This window comes from Diplotaxodon limnothrissa, linkage group LG5 (assembly GCF_057381915.1).
Source record: "Diplotaxodon limnothrissa isolate DT_005_m linkage group LG5, D_limnothrissa_male_GT1.1, whole genome shotgun sequence".
NCBI lineage: Eukaryota > Metazoa > Chordata > Actinopteri > Cichliformes > Cichlidae > Diplotaxodon > Diplotaxodon limnothrissa.
In genome coordinates, this window is record NC_140600.1 from 25657511 (window position 1) to 25679761 (window position 22251).

Below are 22251 nucleotides of genomic sequence, written 5' to 3' on the forward strand. Positions count from 1 at the left end.
TTAAGCTTCATAGTGTTATATCTTAATTAAAAAATATTTAATGTTCCTACTCATACAGGATGATGACAGCAATTTCCACATGGACTACATTGTTGCTGCATCTAACCTGAGAGCAGAAAACTATGACATCCCTGCAGCTGATCGTCACAAGGTCAGTAATTGTATGTATACATAGTAAAAATAAAAGAAAAATATGGACAAAGATCTAAGAGATGAAGCTGAGCCGAGGGGCGAATGAGACAAAACAGACCTGCCGACTGCTCCCCCTCCCTGTAGGTCATGTTTTTCCTAGGTGCTGCACACACCTGCCCTAAAGCCACAAAAACAGACCCCTCACCTATTGTTCACAGAGCAGAACTAATCACGGCACTTTACCTGTCGCCTGGGAGGTGACACCTGAGCCAGGCCTTGTACCAGCTGCCACAGTGACATACACAGCCAAGACATGAACATGGATGGGGGGGGAGTTACCCCTAGGAGATGGGGGACAAAACAGAGTTTGCCTTGTGTAATCAGACATTTCCACATTTTGCGTCTTCTTTGGAAATAACTTCTCCTTTAGTCACAATTTAACCAGTACATAATAAACATACAGTATATCAGTAATGCAAGACCACATGAGGGCTAGACTCTAATATATTTGTAACTGTCAAAGGTAAAAATACTCATCATGCAACATCATCAGTATATTGTATATATGTATGTATATACAGCTAGGTCCATGTTTTGTTGGACCAAGACACAATTTTTGTTGCTTTGTCCACTCAGTTCTGGAAAAATGTGACTAAAACTGAGCAGAGAGTAAAGACCAGTACATTTCAGAAATCATCCTGCTGCTTCTGTCAGCAGTCACATCATTAATCATCAATAGTGGCCCGGATCCACTGGCATCCATCCCTACCCATGAAATAACCTAGCCTCCATCATGTGTGACAGATAAGGTGGCATGCTCTGAATCATGAGCTGTTTCTCTCCTTCTCTATACTTTTGCCCTCCCATCACTCTGGAACAAGTTCATCTTTATGTCCATGTTTTTTTTTTTCAGAACTGTGCAGGTTCTTTTAGATATTTTCTGGCAAAGTTTAATCTGGTTTCTTGTACAACCTTGTACATTATAACGTTTTCCTTTAAAATTTGTGATTGGTATATTTTTCTTTCTATTCAATTCAATTTTATTTATACAGCGCCAAATCACAACAACAGTAGCCTCAAGGCGCTTTATATTGTAAGGTAAAGACCCAACAATAATGCAATAAAGTGCCTCATATTAAAGTTGAAGTGAAAAGCTATAAAATACAAATTCAGCACTTTGAATCAACTTCAGATGTTATATCTGATTTATATGTCCATACGTAACAAGGGGACAGGTCTTAATTGACTGATAAGCCATGAAATTACTTGTAAACATACCTGTAACTAAAATAAAAGACAACTTCTAGTACTTCAGAACTAACAGAGTAAACAAATTAAGTTTCTTTCTACCAGTGAAATGTTGTAAAACACGAGTTTATATTTGTTGGATCACGTTAGGATTGTACTGAAAGTGACTGAAGATAACTGAAATATTTTCTTGCCACTACATGACACTGCGATGTGAAACTGAACGTTCCACTGTCACCTTTGCAGAGTAAGCGCATTGCCGGAAGGATCATCCCTGCCATAGCCACCACGACAGCCGCGGTGGCAGGCCTCATGTGCCTGGAGCTGTATAAGCTGGTTCAGGGTCACCAAAAGATCAGCTCTTACCGCACGGCTTACATCAACCTGGCCGTCCAGTACTTTGTCATGTCCCAGCCGAGCCGGCCTCAGCAGTTTGAAGTGAGTAACAGCTCCATATGACCACAGCTTTATTTTAGTTATAGTGGTTTTAGGGAAGAGATCAATAAAGCTTTCAGTCACATATAGGACCTGAGTAAGGCACTTCATAAAGTCTGACAGACCCTTACTGTGTAACGTACTTTCATAATTTAAACCTGTCTATTTTGAGGATAAATCTGGTGGGTTCTTTGTAGATTCATGTCCTTCCTTTTTTAGTGGAAAGCATTAAGCCATGAATGAGTGCTCTCAGAGTAAAAACCCACTTTTGGCCCTCAGTATCTTGAATATACTGTAAGCCCATTCTTTAACTAGCTCAGTATAATCCTTAGCATATTTCAGTGCAGGCAAGACATAAAACAGATCCATGCATGTTTGGACAAATTAAGTGAATTCAAAGCAACCCTATTCCCTGAAGCCAGTGTCCTTCTGGGCTCAGTACCACATGCTAGACACATTTAAGGTCAGGTTTGAGAGAATATCATGCCAATTAATTTTACAGCACTCTTACATCTCACTGTAGGTCATCTCTGGAGGTAATCAAATACTAGACTGGAATGCTCCAGCTTTCCCACTCAGGGCACTAAACCTCTGACAGGGTCAGTAGTTGGGGTAACTGTGTCCTGTGGGGCTTGAGGGTACTCTGAGACATTGTGGGTCTGGTTTCAGCTTTGGTTACAGGGGAAAATTCAGCCTCTGCATAAAACGCTGTCATGATGACAGAAGCAGTTGTGACTTTTGGAGGTTTGGAGGTTCCAGACGTGCCTTCTTCCTCTCTCCGTTCTTACAGTTGTTGCCTGTAAATTTGTTGATGTTTGCATATACTTTTCTATTTTTTCATGCCTTCTGAAATTTTCTTAGATGTATTAACATTTCCAAAGCAGCACGGGACACTGGATAGAGTCAGTCATTAAAATAATCAGTCACAGTGACAGAGTAGCTGACATTATCCCAGCCAGAAGGTTTATTCAAGTATTCAAGTACTGAATTGGACAGATGGGCAGACATTAAATTTTTCAGACGCAGGCTCTTTCTTCATGGGTTGAGGCTCTGGGTTTTAAGCTTTTGTTTATTCAACAGAGGACCCAAAGGAGACAGGACACCCACAGCCAGAACAGCATTTTTAGAGTTAAAGATAAATCCTAAAGTAATACCGGAAGACATTCATATATCAGGAACACACATGCAATTATACGAGAAACAGAGAATGAGGGTTAGCTGCCAAACCTTCAGCCATATAATGTGGGACATAGTGCCAAAGAAAACATTTTGGTTTTTGTGATTACTTTAAATTCATAATTTATACCAAGCTTTGTAATTGATAGTCTCTCTTTATTTGTTTGTATTTACTCTTTCAATATGGCATCAATTCTAGTTTCTCATCCGTCTATTTATTGTAAAAATAGTTTGAATGTGCACATGTCATTATCATGAGTATATCAGCAACAACATATATTTTGACTAGTGGAAATAAATTAGATAATTTTATTTATGAGATTGTAATTGGCAAAGTTTTTATTAACCTTTTTAAGGGATCCTTATCACAACTGTTTATGTTATGGATTCATGAAAAGCCAATAATAATTTAACCTAAATATTGACACAGATTTTGGCCTCAGATATCCAGTATGAGACTAACTTAATCACCCGGGGTCAAAGGTCCAGGGTGTCTATTCCTTTGTTGATATATAGATATTTTTTAACAAATTGATTCCCTGTAAACATCCCCTATGCATGAATGTGGTGTAGATATTATGTGACTAGTTAAAGAGATCACATAACATAAGATTTCTGAGTCCTGCAATCCTTGATTAACGCATTCATGTGCTGAAATAAATTAGTGTGGAAATATACATAAATGGTGTACATATAAATGATTTTAGATATTATAAATTAGACAACGACACAGAAGGCAAAGCCATTTCTTTTATATTCTCTTATCTCTCTAATCTAAGATTAGAGTTTTTGGGAGACAGCCTTTGAAGCAACTGCAGGCATGCAGCTGTTAAAAATCACTGATCAGACATGCAGTATTAAGGTCTCAGTTTACTTTTGCAATGGCTAAGACCTCTCCCCTTATGAGATCAGTCTCAGTTCATTAATATCAAGTAACAACAGTCACATCTTGCTGGTTGTGCAGGTGGGCCACCCAGTGTTGTTCCAAAGTGAGTTTAATGACATTACTCCATTGCTAGATTCTGGGCAGTCATCATAACTTTACCTGTAGTGCCACAGTTCTGATCGCCTAAGTGCTTATGGAAAATGTGTTTTTAATGTGGTCATACACAGCTGTCACTAAATAACCCTTTAACTTAGCTCTTAAACTAAAATAAATGACTCCCAATGCCCCCATTGTCTTAATAATTTTCCAGGATTTCTTGCAGCTGTTTGGCGAAATATGAAAATGTCCTGGTATTTCCCTGCTGCTGTGCTCTGTATAGAGGTAGAGATATGTAAACAAGAGGTTTGTCCTTGTCTGCTCAACACTCTTTTGCGTAGCATTCCTCCCTATGTTATGTTTTTCAGTTGGGGAGACAAGGCCCAGACATCAAAGGCAGACCTAGAGTAACAAGTTCCTAAAACCTCTTTTACTAAAGGATCATAATATAATACAGCCATAGACTGCTGACTGTAATTAAAAGGTGCACATAGCCAACCATTAGTCCCATAAGTCCCACTGTGAAACCTCGAGCCAAGCATTTTGTGCATCGACAAAATGTATTGACATTTTTTTTAAACCAGACATGATGAGCAGCAGCAAGGTAGTTTTCACAAAGACTTCCATACAAGGAGACATTTTTGCAACCAAAGTAGTCTCTTTTTAGAGAAGCAGAAACATGTTTTTTATACTGTAAAAAATATGAGTTTTTCCATCTGTGTTCTGGTCCTAAAGCTGGCAGTGAACATGCCTGGTAAACACAAAATGTTTGCAGTTCCACAAAAATGGCAGAGTTGCTCACTAAAAAGGTCCCACTTTAGGTTCAGTCCTCCACCCAAGGACACTTGGCACACAGAGGAGCCAGGGATTGAAGGGCAAATACTCACACAACCCTTTCCACCAACTGAGCGACAGTTGTCCCATATAGTATAATCCATGCCAGCTCTCTCATTCAGTCAAATGTTGAATCAGCTCTGTGACTACCTCAGCTGCAAGTTTAAGGCCGCAGCAACAATGTCCTCTCTGTGCCCTTCACACAGAACAGTCAGCTGCAGCTGCAGACTATTTTCAAACATGCAGGGCCTGTTTTTTTATTTTATTTTACAAACCAAAGCCACCTTTACGTTTCACCTTCAAGGTTACAGTGGGGAGAGTTTTAGGGGCCAAAAAAACCAACAGTGATTAACTGGCTGTACTCTACCAACTCAGTGCCTCGCAAGTGGAGCATTAAGAGATCAGTACTTCCCTTAATAGTTGGTGAGGCCAAAACAGATTTACTTGAACAAAACTTTAAAAAAAATCATGTTGTCCAATGCATTGTTTGTAAACATATCAAACATAGTAAGTATATTTGAATAATCAGTAGTGATAATAATTCTGCTTCCTAGGGACAAAAAAAAAATCTAATTAAAACTATGTACTCTTTGTTTCTAGTTGGACTCATTTTCTGAGATTTTCTGGTACTAAGTCATTAAAGGACATTTCAAGAGCAGCAAAGATTGATGAGTGCCGCTGTAACTGAGCTGCAGCCTCACTAAAATGCAGAGAAACATCACCTGAGGCAGGCAGAGGAGGACATGTTTTAGCTGTGTGTTAAATATCTCAATCTTCAACCCCTGTAGCACCTTGCCAACGCTCTATCAGAGTACGCTGTCTTTACTTGTCTGCTAGGATGCCTGGTAGTTGTGTTCCATGGAAATACTCCGTCTTACATGCCTGTGCACACATCCTCCACACTATACTCCTAACTTTGTGCCCTTTCACGCTTCCTCGGTGCCCCACTTCCCCACTTTGCCCTTTCAGTCTCTAATTGAATTAGCAGAGTTGGAGGCAAGACTCTGGAGGCGCTCGTCGGTCAATGGTCACACCGCTTCTTTGTTAATTATCTGCAGAAATGATGGTTATTTCCTGCCTTCACAGGAAGCAGTGCATTGAAACCAGATTTCCCAAAGAACTCTATGTAATCTTGCTGTCGGCAGAGAATCAGGAGGAGGCAAGGATTTTATGTCCATCTGCTCCAGTCTCTGTTTCTAATAAACCTTTTAGTCACAACTTACTTCTTTGTTTGGATTTAAAAATCTGAAAAAAGGAAGACTGTTTAAATTTGCTGAGTAGACATTGTGTCTGTTTATTTTTTTTATTTTTTTTTAATGTAGAAAAGAAAACCCACGGCCAACTGATTTGTGATTTGAGCGTAATTGAAGGTCACACATCTGTCACACAAATAACAGGGAATGGCTTAAAGACAGAACAAGAACAACAAAGGAGGAGATTTGCCTCACATGTGGTTAAATATGTGTTGGTCTCCTTGGACTGTGCCAGTAAAGAAATGGGGTGAATATGATCCAAGGCCTTCTGGATTCCCAGAGGAGTGCAGAGGCCATTGTGCAGTTTGTAACTCAAGACCCAGACATGAATAGTGCTTGTGGGATAATGAGTAATCTGTGATCAACATATGCGGCTTGTGCCTTCTGTTGTTTTCCACGGTTTATTTGGAGGCAGTATTGTTTTGGTAGAATGCTGTTAAGTCAGATGTTTTCTCTACTGCATTGTACTGTTATTGTTGTGCGTTAGTTCCCCATCTATCTTCTCTTTCCCTTTTTGTGTCATCAACAACGATATTGTGTCTTTGCACTGGTTGTTTATTTATGTAGCAACAGACGCAGATCAGATCAGACTGGATATAGCAGATCCAGAACATTGTTAAACACAGACCGTAGGAGGCAATAAAAGTCGCTACCCAGATCTTTTATTTAGCACAGTGTGCGATACATCTCAAAACTCACAAAACTCCATTTATTCAAACTGATAAGCCACCAGTGCTCGATCTAGCTAAATTATCCTCAGTAGTATTTTTCTCTTCCATACATTTTTAATACAGGGGCAATATGGCAGCTGCAATTCAACTAATTGTGTTCAAGTGTGTGTCGAAACTGCTGCGTCACTGGCCTTGATCTCCACCTTTCCTGTAGGATTTCAAAAACTCAGAATCTTTGAAAAGGTTGTGAATTGCTCATTGTCCACTCAAACTCTTCTGTGCAAATATTAAATTGTTTTGGATTTTAAATTGCAAATGTAGAGGACAGAATGCATGACTTTCTACGTGAAATGGGGCATAGAATTGTCTTCTTGCGATTTTTGCAGATATTTGAAGATGATACAATCATTTTAGGATGAAAGAACTTTAGCTGTTTATACCTACATTCATTTCTACTTTTGAACTATTTCAGACTCGAATTTATAGATGAAATTATTTTATTAATAAACAGGAAAGATTTACTTTTCAACACAATTGTACAATCAATTAAATTAGTCATAGCTTTATTTATGAAGCACCTTTCAAGGATGTTGCTGCAGTTTAAAGTGCTTCACATATGAGTGATAAGCTGTTAATTAGACATAACACAGTTTAATAAAACAAGTTTCTGGGTTCAAATCCAGGCTTGGGGCTCTCTGTGTGGATTTTACGTGTTCTCCCTGTGCTTTAGTGGGTTCTGTCCAGGTGCTCTTGTTCCAAAACATGCATGAGTTAGGTTAACTAGAGATTCTAAATTGGGCGTGATTTTGAGAATGGGTGCTTGTCTGTCTCTCTGTGTTAGCCCTTCAACAATTTGATGATCTGTCAAGCTGCCTCTACAAGCATTTTGTGTCCTGCATGTCAGAACTATCAGCAGATTCATGCTGGAGGACCTGAGGGGCTACATTGGGTAATGCACAGTGAGACTTAAATACTGGGGTAAGATCACGAAGTTCTTTTAAAACAAGTAAGATTATTTTAAATATGGAAACTGACAGGCAGCCAGTTTAAAGACTACTACGGTGTAATGTGCTTTCTCTTTCGGGTCCTAGTAAGCAGTTTGGCTGCCAAGTTCTGAATAGCAGATACTAGAATACATTGTATTGTATACAATACATTGTTTGATATAGAGAGATCAAATACCATTAGAGTAATCAGGCATACTAGATATAAAAGCATACCAGATTTGAAAGCGTATGAACGTGTATCAGTTTCTCTGCATCACTCAGAGAGAGAAAAGGACGTAATTTAGCAGCAATGCTCAGAAAAACTGCAAAAAAAACATCAAGAAAAAAACCAAGACCTAAATATCAGACTTTACAGGCCTCACTTGGTCATTTTTATATTTCACAACAGTGCAACTAGAAGAAGATGAAAACAGTATGGTTTGTTTGGAAGGGTTGCCAGAAGAAAGCATCTTCTCTCTTAAAAGAACATGGCATTACGACTAAGGTTTGCAAAGTTGCATCTGAACAAGCTCCAAGACATCTGGAACAATGTACTTTTGATAGACACGACCAAAGTGGATATGCTTGGTCATAATGCACAGTCCCATGTTTGGCAAGAACCAAACACAGCATATCAGCACAAACACCTCATACCAACTGTCAAGCATATCAGCACAAACACCTCAAACCAAATGTCAAGCACGGTGGTGGAGGTGTGATGATTTGGGGTTGTGTTGCAGCCACAGGATGTGGGCACCTTGCTGTCATTGAGTCAACCATGAACTCCTCTATATAACAAAGTGCTCTAGAGTCAAATCTGAGACCATCTGTCTGACAGCTAAAGCTTGGCTGAAACTGGGTCATGAAAGCCATCTATAAATGAATGCCTGCAAACCTCAAAGAACTGAAGTAATGTTGTAAAGATGAGTGGGTTAATATTCCTTCAACAAAATGTGTGAGACCGATAAAGTCATATAGAAAACAGTTGCTTGTGCTGCTAAAAGTGATTCTACACCTATTGAGTCCTCTGAAAACTGGAAAACTTCACGTGAGTGTAAATGTTAAAAAGTAGCAGCCTGAAAATCGATCCCTGAGGCGCCCCACTGTTTTCATTTATACGTTTGAGCAATATTAATATATATTCTCACAAATTATTTTATACAAAGATCCATCATGAAAACAGAAAAATATTACAGTATTTGTCTTAATCCCTTTCTCCCATACTTCTTGGTAATTCATTTTTCCCATGTTCCAACTTCTGTTGGAAACTCTTTAAAGCACCAATACTGGTTGGAAATGACTCAAGATGAGTGCAGGTTTCTACACTTTTCATGAGGTTGTGAGTTTTTAAAATTTACCCATCAATTCACATCCTTCTTTTTCTTTCTTTACCTTAATTAAACACAAGAAACCTCAAGAAAAAGCTAAGTTTAACTTAGATAACACTGAATGAGACCATATCCCACGTTTCCCACGTAAGTAGTGGGTGTCTGCATGGCCCATTATCTGTAACATTTTGAAACCAGTGATTTGACATTTAAACCCACTTTTTCATGCATCTTCCAGTGTAGCCATTCAGAACGACTATAAACACATCTGAATTCTAACATGGTCAGACAGCATGTCTTGAGTACTTATTACTAAGCCATTCCCTCTTATTACGTCATAAACAAAATGTTATAGTAAGGTCACAGGTGGCACATAAGTGGTTTTCCAAATTTTCACCTACTAATGATATCACGTACTACCTACTAATGAAAATAAGAAGTGTCTGATTGATTCAGATCATGATTACTCAGTTGAAAGCTAACTAAAATAGATGAAAGAGGCTGTGTAATGGCCTAGTCTTCCAGTTGGTCGGGGATTACCAAAATGGTTATAATTCATACTACAAAGGAGTAAATGTCTATACCAAAAATTAGGAAATCCATCCAGCATTTGATTTAAAAACATACATGACAAACACCTGACAGTTTGAGAAGAATTAGGATTAAGACTCAAAGGACATTGCATGTGATATTGGAGCCAGTGGGGCTTACAGGATTGAGCAAATTACCAATATTCTAAAAGGAAATTACTGGTGCCGTGGGTTCAATTCCAACATCGGATAAGAGGGAGACGCTGATTTAATGTCATCAAGAGCTGAATGTCATATTGATCTATAAATATCAATACCTTGTTCCAGTAGCCAATACATGAAAACGTTGCATCATTACATACAGCATCACATCATGTAACCAAAGAGCATGACCTTTGATTTCTAAAGCTCAGATCAATGTTACAAATAAATATGTAGCAACAAAGGGCATGTTGATCACAGAGCCCAGGGCTGTATGCTGTTATTGAACTGATCCCTGTGATTTGCAGAGAGCTGTGTCCCATTACATGCCTCATACCAATAGTAAACATCGTGTTAGTTACCATATTATTCACAGAGTACGTTCATACATGTGTCTGTGCCTGTATGTTCATAGTAGGTAATGCAGTATTAAGTGCAAGCCATCAAGAAATGGCAAAACTGAAATGTGCAGAAAGAAATTTGCACTTATTCCAAATGGAAGAAAATTATAATGCAAATGCATGTCTCACAATCAGATGCATCCCTGTAAGGCATTTTAATTATAATCCATTGCTTTATAAGTGGGAATCCATCAAACATCTGGTGTTTGAGTGTGTGTACAGGCTCCAGCACGTCAGTGGCCCATTTGTAAGGGTTTTATTGACTTAGTGCTTCTGCCCCAGGTCATTTTCAGTCAGGTGGAGTGCTGTTATCTTCTCATTGAAAGACAGTCACATTGAGATTCTGTTTGCTGTTTTACACGTCAATGGAAGCCTTTTCAAAGCTTCTCACTGCTTTTAGTCTGTGTGTCAAACTCTGCACTCTCCTGAGAAGAGTCTGATCGCTGCTCCTACCCCCGCTCTGCCTTCACCGCCTTCACCATTTGTACCTCACAAGTTAGCTGTCAAAAAGGGACCTAAATTTAAAATAAAAAGGATCTTTAATACTAATGGAGCTTTAAAAAAATTGCATGGGAATTGCATCAGGCTGGCATCCTTGTCTTCTCTCTGGGGTATGATAATTGCAGAGGGTTGGATAGAACAGTTGGAGGTCCCAGCCATCTGCTTCTTCACTGCAGCCTAAAGAAGAGTGGTGATCAATAGTGGTCAAGTAGCAGATGACACTTCCAATCGAACAAAGGGCATATTTTACATAACAGTACTGTTGTCCCACTAAGGAAAACAGGAAAACAAACAAAACTGTTTCTGATGTAACATTTTTTTAAAGTTACTCTTTCAGTTTACACTAAATCTGGAACCATGTGGCATTACAGTGATCATGGACTGTTTGGCCTTGATTAGATAGCACACCAAAGGCTTATCTTTCAGTCTTAAATGCTAAAATGGACTGAAGGACTCAGTGTCACCAAAACGATGTTAACTGGGAGATTGGTTTTCTGGTTTCATAGAAACATTGTATAAACAAGCCTTAGTGGAAGAATTTCCACTTTACAACTGAGTTTTTAGTTTTTAATGTTATTATATGATTGGTCATGTGTCATTTCAGTCATTTTGTCATTTGGTTTTGTGCTATAAGAATAATCTACTGAAAGATGCTGCCTATTTTCACTATTTTAAGTCTCACACGTGCTCACTGGTCATACAATAATGACTGTATGTTTGTATTTATGTTTGTGTCTCATCCTGGATGAATGGACCAATCTCGTTGAAACTTTCTATAGTGAGCATCAACATCTATATGGCGTATACAGATATTTTATAAAAAATACTACAGTCCCATGTATTTGTACATTTGACAGTTCAATTGAGCATTTGTATTTAGTAATTTAGTGCCGTTTGTTTAGTTTGTGCACATTCTTAGTTTGATACGATATGTATTTTAACGGTCAGCGAAACTTTTCAAGCATCATCAAAGTAGGCCACTATAAAAACGTAAAGTCTAGAAAAAAGTGCTGCAGAGCAAACAACAACAATGTAGAGATAAGAAAAGGAAGTCTGAATGATCATCATCATGTCAAGAGACAGTTTATGAAGGATATTAGTTGATCTTTAATAAAATACTATATATTGATATGATATCAATATTTATATTGTTCAATATATGACATTTAAGAAAATTGCTATATTATTACAGTCAGGATTGTTCTGGTAAATTTACCAGTATATATATCTGAGCTAACACCAAAGCCCCACATGTAGCGCTGGGTGTTAGCTAGCATCACTGAATGATTTTTACATTTTCAAGAAAATGCATTTTACCTAATCTTAAAATTTAACTTCCAGTCTACCAGAAAAGACCTATGATATGACTAGGGATGGGTATCGTTTAGGTTTTATCCGATACCAGTACCAAACCGGTACTTTTGAAACGGTGCTGGTGCTTAAATGGTGCTCAAACCGGTGCTCGAACCGGTGCTTAAAGAATGGAGAACACACACTTTGTCCAAAAACCTCTCATGTTTAGCTGTTTTTTTGTAAAAAAGGTAACAATGTTAGCCTTTTCTGCAGCTATAGGGGATTTATGGCATCACTCTTGGCTAGAAGCAGTGCTTAAACAATGGAAAAAACTCAAACTTTGTCCAAAAACCTCTCATGTTTAACTGTTTTCCACTTTTTCTTTGGTCATTTTAGCCTTTTTGGCCAGGATGAAGGGAGTATCTGCCATCAAACAAGAAGACAGCCGCATGTAACTACGACGGCGTTTGCTAGTTCACCTTACGTGCATTAATGTAATAACGTGGATAGCCTACTCAACGTAAATTACACACGAACAACATGAAGCTACTCATGCAGAGAAGAACGGCTGCTGCTGCCATCATCATCCGTCATCATTTCTGCTACACTGGCAGGGCTAGGGACCAGGACTCTCCTTTTCGGGTTTTTGGGGGATGTTGCTAATTCCACGTCCGATAACAGGCACCACACCCACAGTAGATGTGCTCGGTGTGAGGTCTCGCAGCAAGCTATCAAATACGGCGCATTTCTCGGCTTTTAACAAAATGCTATACGTCACCAGGTGTTTCATCAGATTCGAGGTGTTACCTCTTTTGGACAGTATCAGCTTAAAGCACTTGTTGCAGGCTGCTGAGTTTGCATCTTTTGCTGTGAAGTACAGCCAGACTTTTGACCACTTCGCCTTGGGCATTTTTAATCTGTAGCTCTGCTCTAAAAGAACGTAAGTACCTGGGCCTGCCTACTACGCTTGCAAAGGTAAAATGATTGGCTAGAATCCAAAGTGTATGACATCTCAGGGAAAAAATCACCGAAATAAAGCACCGAAATGTGTGCTGCTTTTCAGTCTGGTTACTACCGTTTGTGTCAGAACCGGTGCCATTATGGCACCGGATACCGGTACCCATCCCTAGGTGACCTATATGACCTATGATCTAAATAATGGTTATTATGAATTTCATATAGCTGAAATCTTCTTATTTCAGCTGGTCCCTTTAGCTAAGGACACAGCAGATTTTATCCCTAGCATCCTCCTATGTTACACTAAACCTCTATATTGCTTCCTTCACTGCATCTATAAACCTTCTCTGAAATCTTCCTCTTTCCTTCCTGCCTGGCAACTCCATCTTCAACATCTTTTGTCCAACATATCCACTATCCCTCCTCTGCACATGCCCAAACCATCTCAGTTTTGCCCCTTTAGGCTTTTTCCAAACTGCTTAGCCTGAGCTATCCCTATATCCTATGATTTCTAATTCAATTCCAATAAAAGTCTTAGCATCTTCACCTCCACCTCTCCAGACCATACATCATAGAAGACCTCAATACCATCTTGTAAACCTTACCCTTCACCCTTCTTCACAACAGTATAGCTGTTGTAGCTGAATCTGGTTCCACAGGGCGCATGCGCACGCAGCGACCGGCAGTGAGTGAGAGCTTGGCATCCTTACTTCTTGCTATCCTTTTGTCACAAATCACCCTTGACAAAAACAAAAAAACAAATATATGCTTAAACTGCAGTCAATATCACATTCAGTAATCATCAGCAGTGGAGAGCAATTTGACCTTCAGGTTCATTTAAGAATGTATCTAGAACATTGGATCTTATTGAAATGCTACCAGAATGTCTGTAAAAGGAAAGCTACAAGAAGCTTAAAGAGATCAAGATGAAAATGTGATCTAAAGAGACCACACAGATCCTCCATCTGCCTCCTCTAAAGCTCTCTTTGAGGGCTTCTAAAGGAAAATAGATGCCTTTGAAGAAACAGGCCTCAAGCCTCAATGGGTTGTAAAAATATTTCCACTGTTGGGATTCTTGCCAGCAAATGAAGCTGAGACAGGAGCGTGCCTGTGCAGAAGTGGTTCTTGTGGCAGGCTGAAAGTAGGAGGGCTTATCAAAGTTTTCATACTGGTCTCTGGTCGCTTCCTGTCTCCGAAAGTGCTCATTGTCTCAAAGGGCAAGATTGAAATAGACATTATGAACAACACATTATGATATTTCTTCAAATGCTTGGTTCTGTTCACAATAACCAGCAAAAATGTGCTTCAGTTAGATTGGGATTCATTTTACCTCCTTATCAGGTTCATGAGCTAAACTTCCTCAGACTGCACTCCTGCTCTCATATCTGTAGATGGAGGCATCTATTTTTGGGCTCCATCAATCAATTGCATATGTTATCACAAAAGACTGTATTGTGTATCATGTCATATGTTGTTAACAGCCCTGTTAACAGTGACTAAAACCAAAACATGTAATCTAGAAAACAAGCAAACAAAATAGAAAAAGAAAACTCTCATTTTTGTTTAGTGATATTAAGCCTTTGATTGTTGGGTCAGATTTTGGCAATCTTGGTCTACTTTTGTATTTTTTTGTCCTTTTTAAAGAGTCTAATACTGTGCTGACTCACTTGAAATAACACTTCGTGAGCCAGGTCCTTCTGACCTTTTCATGTCAGTCTGTAAAGTGTACGCACAGAAAAGTAGCTCCCATTCACTTTGAGATGGCTTTTAATTTCCCACTTGCTTACATGTATTGCTAAAAGGTCATTTTTGTCTGTAGGCCATATTGATGTCAGTACTCACCTATGTTTATGTGATAATACACATTTATATCTTATGGAATCAGCTGATTACATTTAATATTATTAAAGGGGGTGAGGATTTATATATTGTGTGTGTGTTTTTTAATCCCACGTTCAGTGTGTGTATGATTTTGGCACTGTATGTGGCCTGTTTTCACATAGATAAAATACTGTCTGTCAGGAAAAGAAGGGGGGATCACTGGGCTTCCTGTCAACAAGAGGAAGCAGCCTGCACGTTTGGCTGTTAATGTCAGATGTTGGGGAACTTCATATCTGAATGCGCACGGAGAGAGAATTTACATCATGCATTGTAGTTAATTATGGAGAAGTCACAAACACGGAGTATTTGAGAAAAGCTTCATTTCATTAAACCAAAAACAACCTCACAGACTGTTTGAAGGGCTCTGTAGAGTGAGAATGAAAAGCAGGGGGAGGACAGATCAGAGCCAGAAATATTACACATGAAGCAAGTCTGGTTTTGTTCTGGAAAAAATGCTTCTTTCAAGTTTTATGGGGAGGTTTGAAGCTCTTTATAATAAAAAGACTATAGAGCAGATGAAAAAAATATATATACTGTATTTTCACCATATTTTCATCAATTTGAATTTATGTCCCTCAGGCTGATAAAATAGCTATTTGCTTCATTCTCATCTTCTGAAGTTAGACTGTACACAACAGCTTAATTTGTACCACATACAACAATAGACACACAGCAGTAAACCTAAAAGCACACTTATAGCCAGTATTGAATCCTTAATAAAGTGGTTTTTGAGGTTCGACAACCTGATACTCAACTACAAGTCTCAACTGAATATGTGCAGCTGTGATAAACCACCAAGCAACACTTGGGAGGAATTTGTCATTTGCACTATTCTCAACATAACAGGAGGGCTGTCAGACAGTAATTCTAAACTCTAACCTCAAGACGACCTTTCCCAGCTTTTATAGTATATACACTATCCACTATAAGTGCATGCAGTTTAATTATAACCACTTCAGAAGTGCAGCTAAAAGTCTCTTAACAGTGTCCCCAGTCTGGCAGTTCAGTTTAAGACAAAAACAATTACTTTCTGATCCACATTTCGTTTGGTTCCCCAGAAAGAACTGTTTTGTGGGGGCATTTTTGTTTTTATTGCGGAAGTTCCATGACAGAAAGATACTGCATTTGTGCTTGTGGGAAACCGTTTGTAATTGTTTCCAGCGGCCTGTTAGTTTCCAGCATTCTCGTTTATTTTTTCACTCCTGTTGTACTGTGAATAGTTGACGTCACCATGGTAGCTGATTGGCTTTTAGTTCCCCCCCAGAGTTGGGTGACAGACTTGCGAGAGAGGAAAGGAGGAGTGGGAATGAAAATAGACTGCATGCCTGCTTTGCATTGTGTATAAAGAGCAACTGCACACAAAAGCATAGGTACACTGAAAACACACGATCTACTTTACAGTCCAACAGTGATGTTGCATGTGCAAGGTCATAAAAGAATCCTCTTTTTTTAGATGTGTTCAGGTTCTAGTTCTTGTTCTTTCCGTGGATAGTTTAGGATTGTACTAACAATTGATGCTAGTCACACGTTAACATAAGCTGACATGTCCACCCTTATGATGCACATCTTGCAAACGAAATGCAAGAAAGCATTTTAACTGCTCAAATAGAGTAGAAAAGTATTTAACTATTAGTCCATTTACAAAAGTGTGCTTTGTCTGAAAACTGGGACAAAGGACATCGACATCACGTCCAGTGAGACTTGGGTAAAAGTATGTCTCGAGTGTGTCTCCATAGCCTCAAACCTCATAAGTGGTGGGAGTTGTAAGGGCTAGTCAAAAAGTTCCCCTTGGCTGCTGAAGCAGAGATAATTGGACCCAGGTTCAGCCAGAGTTTTGGTATTCTCAGCTCGAGCCAACTTTTGATCTTCACAACTTCTCCTAGCAGACAGCGTCTGTATGTGAGCAGAGTCGACTGACTACGTGACATGTTTAGACTTAATTTCTGCACGTGAGGATTTCTGATCCATTTCCACCAAGTGATGTTTTTTTTCCCTTAGATCTTGCATATGTGGATTATCATGTTTAGGGTACGCATATAGCGCCAAGTGATGAACAATAGGTCCAGTGGCAAATGCATTGTTTATGCTTACAAGGGTTTAATTAATCTGTCTCAATGTGCAAAGTCAAAGATTAATCCTATTGACCTTATAAATAACTTAATTTACAATCTGATCCCATGAGAAAGCGAGGGGTTTGAAGGCAGTGCCTTTTGTTTTTGGCCTCTGTTGTATTGTAGGCTGTAAAATTAAAATCAGATCAATCATTTCACTTTGGCCACTGCTCAATATAATGATATAATACCAGCAAAACTATTAAAATTCCAATTTGTTTTAGTTTATTGTCTTAAGTGCCAATTAACTCAACCTTAATGTGGCCATTTAAGGACATTTGGAAAGGTTGCCGATCAAATTGTGCAAATATACCTTGAATATCCTTAAGGTACGGTCGTTACAGTGGAAATAAGAAGAGTTCAAACAATGGATGTCTTTATACTTAGACTCAAAAACTTCAGGAAATTGAGAAAGAAAATAGTCCCTCAGATTTAAAATGTCAACAAAGTGAAGTACAATCTGGCAGTCTGTGGAGAAATTCCCATGTTGTTTCTCTTGCAACACATTTATATTCACACAGATTTTTTAGATTTATTTTTTTACTTTTATAAAGATGCAAACACACAACATCACATGGATGAATGTAGATTCTACTGGTGCAGATCATAAACTGTGAAGTTTCAAAGATGTAACTTGAGAAAAGTGCCCTTCATCGTATATGAGGAAGAAGCTTCTTGACCTTAGTGTGGCCGGTTCTAGAGTGCTGATTGTTCTCAGCTGCTCTACCAATGAAAAATGCAGTCTCTCTGTCTTTGAGCATGCGGGACTCTTGTTATGGACTTAACCATTTTCTGCACATCCCTCACAGCAAGCAGTACTTTGTCTGTCATCTTTGTCCGTGTGAGTGTTGCTGTATGTAATATGTCTATCATCAGGTTGCAGGAAAGAAATTCAGCCTGTGGGATGACTTCCTCGTTGAGGGCAGAAGAAGTGGTCAGCAGGAAATGACCTTGGAGGATCTGTTCCAGTGTATCAGGGTATGGCCTTCTTATTTCTTTCAGCAAGGAAACACACTTTCTTCACAGCGGGTGCTGCTGAGTACACGCATGATTTTTTTTTATTAACCTTTCCACCCCTCTACACAACATCCATTATATATCCAGTATAACCTGACTTGCTATTTTACACTTACCCTCTCAGAGAAATAAAAATTACAGTGAATAAGCATTAGAGAATAAAAATCTTCTTACTGTTGAAATTTGTAGTGGGTTAAAGACTGGCTTTGATAAGTAAACAGGTAATTGCTCCTTTTATTACTAAAACAATACTTTTGAAAATAAGATCTACAAATTCATGCAGTGAACAGTTTAACTGAAAAGCTTGTCATAACTGTTGCATTTTCCTGTTTCTGCACTGTTTTTGTCACAGTTTTTGTACCTTTTAAGTCCTCTCAGCAGTTCAGATTAGAGCTGTGCTTTGGTTGAAGGCAACTTTGACACTGTTGTACTTTAACCACGGTCTGGGTTGTCCATCTTATCACCAGTAACAAAAGACAAGAGCAGCACATGATACTGAATTCAGTCCTCTACTGTGAGGAATGGCAAGCCGTTTAATTTCAGGATGTCACTTCCATCCCAGATAGAGTGGTACAGCTGACTGTTGACCTGAATGTCGTATCCTAGAATTCAGTGATGGAAAACCCATCCTTAACATCCCATTGTAACTCTTCCTGTTTTTAGTGCGATCTTTATTACTTTTCTACACTGTACATTTGATCTCTGAGTCACTGTCTTCATCATACGTATGAGATATGTTTGTTTCAACCAGAACATCTGAGCACAGCACAACCAGCCTATTTGTTAGGTGCTTGCAATCTTGCTCTGAACAGACATTTGGTTTATTGATGGTGTTGAATTTATTTTTTCTGAGGAAGCAAAGAGAAAATAAATTGGCACGTCTTCTCAGTGCTCCAGTTGTTTCTTTTAACCTTTTAACCACTGTGTTTCCTTAGTTTGCTTGTGGAGTTTTCTGAACTGCTGCAGACTTACAGCTCTGCAGACTGGTGTCCTTGCAGAAGGACATCAGTCTTTGTTACTGCGTGCACTCTATCTGTGTTTACTGTCATGGCTTATTGTGCTTATTATACTGTACTACAGATTTAATCTTGACTATTTGTCTTTGTGCAGGAAAAGTGCAACTTGAATGTCTGCAGTCTTTTCTATGGGAATTCTGTCTTATTCAATGGACACAAAGAGAGGCTGAAGAAGAGGTATGTCTTAAAACACAGATACAGTACAAACTGCCCATCACTACCTTTACGTGACCTTTGCTGCACATATAAACAGTCACAATAAGCAACAGTCTCCTGTTTGTTTAGAGGCTAATGAGGTGTTTCCTCCTAGCCGGTGAGGAGAGAGCATGTTGACACACTAACACGCATCACTAAACACAGATGACTGAAACTCCTCCTCGGGTTTCCTTCTGTTTGTTGAGGAAAGACGTTAAAGAATAAAATGAGCGTGACATTCTTTTTCTGCGTTTTAGAAGAAGCTATGGTATTTGACCCATTCAATGCTGCAGCAAATTAAAGGCATGTTTCATTAGCTCCAGGGTGTTTGAAATAAATCAGATGACTCGTGCTGCAAACTCTCCTTATCAGTTAAATAAAGACCCTGCAGGATTTTTCGATTCCTTGAAGAGAGTAGGAGGGAAATGTAATAAATCACTTTTCACCTCCAAACTTTATAGGCAATGGCTCACTGGGTAAACTGAAACATTCGATTATTAGTCCCGTCTGCCAAAATAATATTGTGAGTACTGGAAGCTCAAGTCTCTGGGGAGCTGGTGTTGTTGTTATGATTAGGTTAACCCACAGGGAGAGAGAGGTGCAGACTGCGGGCCATGTGGACAGCAGACCATACAAGATAAATGTCCTCTGGAGTATTCACTTCCTGTGCAGTCACCCTGTCCAGAGCTTGGACCAGTGAAAAGGGAACATAAAAACTTGGACAATGCATTTGTTATTGGGGTTAATTTTCTTCTATCTGCTAGTTATTAGTTATGTTTAAGATTTTTCATGCAATGTAAAGCCATGTGGAGATATATACTACAAAAGAGGTATTAGTAGGAGCACCTGATTAATAGTGAGAATATGTAGTTGTTCAACACAAACTTTGATTTCCACATTATTATTTAGAATAGCTTATGATTTATTTATTTATTTTTTTTGCAGGGTGTCTGATGTAGTGAAGGAGGTAACAAAGGAAGACATCCCTCCACATAAGAAGATGCTGGAATTAATCCCGTCATTTTCTGAAGACGAGGACTGCGAGTCAGTCCCAACGATCAGATACCTTTACTTGTGATACCATCGGCACAGTTTCAGTAAATATGAGTTTCATGGATCTGCTGCTGTGTAACAAGGGGACTTCTCAGGATCTAACATTTAAAAATGAACAGATTTTATTACCCGAGCTTGATATTTGAATGATTTTCTTCTACGTTTTTATTCCTCGTGTTTTTAAATTATTGAAATGGCATGATTTTTGTTAGACTGCATTCTTTGTTGTGTTAATGATCTATGTTTAAAAAACACTGATATATCGATTTATAAATCATTTTACGGAAAATGAGGAATCTTGGCAAACTGCACTCTTTTACCTAAAGTTTTGAGAAGTTGTGAAGTTGCAAAGACATACATGATAGATCTCGCACTACTGGGCCAGTGTTGGTAATTTGGCTTAAGTTAAGGTCATGCTGTGCACAGTGTTTATGGATACGGAAGATATACTGCCATATGTTCAGAGTGGAGAAGCCAAAGTCATTTAGCAGGATTTCATCTGTCCTCAGCATGCTTCTGTACATTCCCCGCCCCTTTCTGCAGCCTCAATGTTTCACTCCACACCCTCGCATTAACAGGCTGACATTATTAGCACGCTCTTGATGCTCTTGTCTGAATTTGATTTATATAAAGTGAATCAGCTCTGTAATTTTCTCTGCAACTACTTAATATATGTCTTCAACTTTACCTTGTAATTTGCATGATGATGCAATTTGCGATTACATTCAGTTGGAACAATAAAATGCCTCTTTGAGGAACAAGTTATTTCTGTGTATTTCATGAACAGACTTCAGTTCCCCATCATTTAAAATGTTCTTTCTCTGCTGGTATTGTGCATGCAGTACTGTGCAAGTCTCTTGAGCCACCTCGCATTTCTTTATATATATTGTTTCCGAGGAGCCAGATGTTCTCCAAATTTTCAAAGTTGCCTTGAGTAATAGTTCTTCAGGCTTTCTGAAGAGTTTTTAATTGGACATTGGATGCCTTTAACTCATTTTTAATTTTGTCCTTGACTGTTTTAATCCACATTACACTAATATATGACCTATTTCAGCGTAAAAAGGCACCTAACTCAATGGATAAACTAGTGTAGTGCCTACATATAACTGACAACTTAGCAAAGAAACAATTTCAATTGTATCTTTAGGCACTTTAAATACTAGCAGATTGTTGCAAACACAAAAAACATTTTGGTGTTTTTTGAATCTATGAAACAATGCCAACAATCATTCATTTGACATTAATGAAATTTTGCCCCAGCAAGCAGATTCCTGAAGAGCGTCTTGATGCATTCTCAGTCATCCAGGTAAGTAACTCAAAAGTTGATTCTGTTCATCTGGACGTAGCGATTTCAGTGGGAGAAACATTTCGTCACTCATCTAAGTCACTTGGATGAGTGACGAAATGTTTCTCCCACTGAAAACGCTACGTCCAGATGAACAGAATCACCTTTTGGAGATTCCTGAAGAGAAATTAGCTGAAATGTGGCATATCTCTGCAAGATGTGCAGTGTGGGCTTCAAAGGAAATTGGACAAGTGGAGGACAAAAGAAAAAGTGACAGACGTACGAAAACTATCTACAGCAGATGAACAACATCTGAAAGTCCAGCAATAACTTGACACAATACCTGAGACATGTCTGGCTCTTCAGTTGATCTACCTTCTGTTTGCTGTGAAGAAGCCTTCTTAAGAAAGGGAAACAGGCAGAAAATGCTAAGGTATGCTAAATTACACAAGAACTGGACTTATAGTTATTGGAAACAGGTTTAATGAACTGTCATGGTTTGGGACTGGATTTCAGAGAGTGGTCAAAAGTGATGGAATTATGAACCCAGAAATGTATCGTCAGAAGTTGATCCACCATGCAATACCATCTGAAAAGCATCCGATTAGCTATAGATTCTTTTTATTTATTTTTTACCATGAGAGTGATGCCAAACACACTGCCAGTGTTGTAAAAGCATACCTGGATAGAAACACACATAATCCAGCAGTCACGAACCTGCCTCTCCACAGTTGCCTTATATAATGTATTTCCATATGCACGTGT

The 22251-nt window shown here is 38.8% G+C and overlaps 1 protein-coding gene across 1 annotated transcript in view; it reads left to right on the top strand.

Annotated features, from left to right (window-relative positions):
• uba7 (ubiquitin-like modifier activating enzyme 7) overlaps nt 1-20226 on the top strand; it is a 32599-nt gene extending 12373 nt beyond the window's left edge. The window contains exons 20-24 of the mRNA XM_085354376.1: nt 59-151; nt 1627-1818; nt 17797-17898; nt 19048-19130; nt 20094-20226. Of these exons, the coding sequence (XP_085210502.1) occupies nt 59-151; nt 1627-1818; nt 17797-17898; nt 19048-19130; nt 20094-20226 (603 nt within the window). The remainder of the gene's footprint in view (nt 1-58; nt 152-1626; nt 1819-17796; nt 17899-19047; nt 19131-20093) is intronic.
• The last annotated feature ends 2025 nt before the right edge of the window (nt 20227-22251 follow it).